The sequence below is a fragment of the Phytophthora infestans genome, genomic scaffold (assembly GCF_000142945.1).
Source record: "Phytophthora infestans T30-4 supercont1.179 genomic scaffold, whole genome shotgun sequence".
In the NCBI taxonomy this organism is placed as follows: Eukaryota; Oomycota; class Peronosporomycetes; order Peronosporales; family Peronosporaceae; genus Phytophthora; species Phytophthora infestans.
In genome coordinates this window covers 70168-72791 of record NW_003303580.1, presented here as the reverse complement: position 1 = coordinate 72791, position 2624 = coordinate 70168, and the positions used below count along the sequence as shown (strand labels likewise).

Here is a 2624-nt window from a genome sequence, read left to right as displayed (position 1 = left end):
AAACAAATCTTTGTTGTGTCGCTCCCAATGAAAATGTAGAAGAAGTTTATGTATTGAGCTTTTGGTCGCTAGCCCTACTCACTCTGTTTCCTCATGTCTGGTCTCCGGAAGAAATTGTCCGCTGCGCCACCGTTGTGTTGTCGCTGCACACCGCTAGAGTGTTGGTGTTGGTGGGCACAACCCCAACAACATAAACACTCTGTAGATAACGCTACAACACACGGCTCTCGTGCGAGGATGAGAGTTGGAGTTTTGGCGGAGCGTGACCTGTTGACTATACAAGTCAAAAACTGACGTAGCCACAGATGGTTGGACCACCAGCAGTCTTCTCGCTGTTTCTCTTAAAGTTTCTATGTGTAGCTTGCCTCCTGTTACTGTGTTACGGTCGCGGAAGCCACGAGCTGAAAACCATTTCATGAACTCTGTCTGATAGTCAACGTATTTTCTTTGAGTGTTGATAGGTCGTGATGTCAATGTAGTCTGTATCGTTGCGCGTTTACTCTCCTCGATTTCATTTTGTATTTCGATGTCTTGTGCTGAGTGAGTACCTACTTATACTACGACCGAGGCAGACACTGCTGCAGCGTACGATCGAATCGACTGTCCCGATCGACACTCCAGTGGAGCGGTTCTACACAGGCAAAGCTGGTTTGGCGTCTGCTTCACACGTGTTATTTTCCAAAGTGGCAAATATGACAATTAGGTCGCAAAAATGACATTGACTCGGGTATGGACCCACAATGTGAATATTCTGATACTCATAAGCGATAGTTCTAGTTTAAGCGCGCTAGCTCATAAAACCGTGACCCAACGGTAAAGTGACCAGAAATTGTACTGTTGAGAGTGCAATTCTTGCTGCATTTCGCTCTACGTGTTAGAAGCTGTAGGGAAGTATTTACCAGCGCAACGGGCTTTATGCAGGTGAATTTAGATACATATTTAGCTAAATATTAGGGTCAAAATTCCTTTCACACACATTTACGATGAACAACAGCAAAGCACAATATTACTTAAACAATTTTTGTAACTACATTATAATAATTGTGAAATCCCTTTTCTTACTTAAATTATCCACTGTAGACAATCACCCATCCCAGTTGCCTGCCCCCTCTTTTAAAAAGCCCAAAGTGCACACAGTCCACATCCGCACTCGTCCTTCATCATGGTACTGTGCCCTTGCTGCCCGCAACCAACCCCCCCTAATTGCCTCTCTCATGTTGTCTACTGTAGGGGGACGCGCGCATCGTGCTGACGACGCTCATCAGCGAGAAATTGCTGTCGCCCGGCCCCAAGAAACTCTACGTGTCCTACTACCGCAAGCGCGTGTACGCCGACCTGCTGCCCGACGGCTCTATCCGCTTCAAGGACCAGGTCTACACGTCGCCTGTGCCCTGTGCGCTGCACATGAAGCGTACACTCAACCCCTGTACGTCTCGCTAGTCCTCGTCCCGTAGACGTCCCCTCTCACCCTCACCCCTCTCTCTTACGATACATTCCAGCTCTCAAGACGGACGCAGGCTGGTCGTCCATGTACTCCGCGGCCTCTGGGGAGAGCCTCAAGGACATCAAAGACCGCCTTAACATCCGTAAACGAGGCACAAACGCTCGCTCCGTCCAGAAGGAGAAGAAAGCGCCCACGCCTTCACCCACAGCCAAAGAGCGCGTGGCGGCTCAGACAGCAGCTCAAGCCAAGCAAGAGGCTGCTCAGGTGTGTAATTGGTTTTTTTATAACAACTGAGAGGGATTATGTATTGATGTATTTTGATTCGAGCTGCAGAAGTGCGCAGCCTGTCGGAGAGAAGCCACGACGACGGACGTGGAGCAAGACGCACTTTAAGTGCGCCACACCAGCACTGCAGAACACGCCAGCAGCGCCGTGGTTCTGCGACAAGTGTCTGACTGGACAAGCTAACAGGATCCTCGAGTTCCTCCAGCAAACGAGACGAGTGCTTGTCGAGAGGATCGCAGAGCGCCATACTCAAGCAAAGCCGATTGAGAGCGAGGAAATCACTGTGGAGGGCGAGGAGGACGCTGGTAGCGAGGAAAAGGGAACATCTAATGAGGAATTAAAGGACGAGGACGACGCTGGAGCTGCAGAGGGTTCGGCTGTTGAGTCGGTATCGGTATCAGTGGACTCAAACAAGTCGAAGGACGCGACAAACGCTGGTAGTGAAGTAGCAAGTGAAGCCCCAGTGGACGAGGCTGCAGCTACTTCAGAAGAGCAGAACGAGACGACGTCAACGTCTGGTGATTCTCTGAAAGAGGCGAAGCCGGAGGCTGACGATGCAGCAAATGAGGAAGAGCAAGGCGACATGGACGTGGAAGACGAGGCGCCGCTTGAGGTTGCCAAGGCTGTCAACGCCACTAGTGTACGTGAGATGTGGCCAGGTGTTACGAGAACCTGCATAACGTCTGACGTTTATGTTGTGTACGTCTTAGGCCGAAGAGAAGTTCCTCGTGCTGATTGACAGCCTCATCACGGAAGTGTCGTCGAAAGCAGAGCGTGCCAGTCTGATTGCCAACAGTACCGGTGCGACTCTAGTGCATGTAGAGAAAACACAGCTCGTCCAGCTGGTCGAGTATGGCAAACGGGAGATTCTGGCAGCGACTCGGTCTGAAGATGA

At 50.6% G+C, this 2624-nt stretch overlaps 1 protein-coding gene across 1 annotated transcript in view; it reads left to right on the top strand.

Moving 5' to 3' along the window:
• Positions 1 to 915: 915 nt before the first annotated feature.
• PITG_20831 (uncharacterized protein) overlaps positions 916 to 2624 on the top strand; it is a gene marked incomplete at both ends in the record, with an annotated part of 4202 nt that continues 2493 nt past the window's right edge. Inside the window, 5 exons of the mRNA XM_002895421.1 lie at positions 916 to 921; positions 1231 to 1426; positions 1500 to 1708; positions 1788 to 2369; positions 2440 to 2579. Of these exons, the coding sequence (XP_002895467.1) occupies positions 916 to 921; positions 1231 to 1426; positions 1500 to 1708; positions 1788 to 2369; positions 2440 to 2579 (1133 nt within the window). The remainder of the gene's footprint in view (positions 922 to 1230; positions 1427 to 1499; positions 1709 to 1787; positions 2370 to 2439; positions 2580 to 2624) is intronic.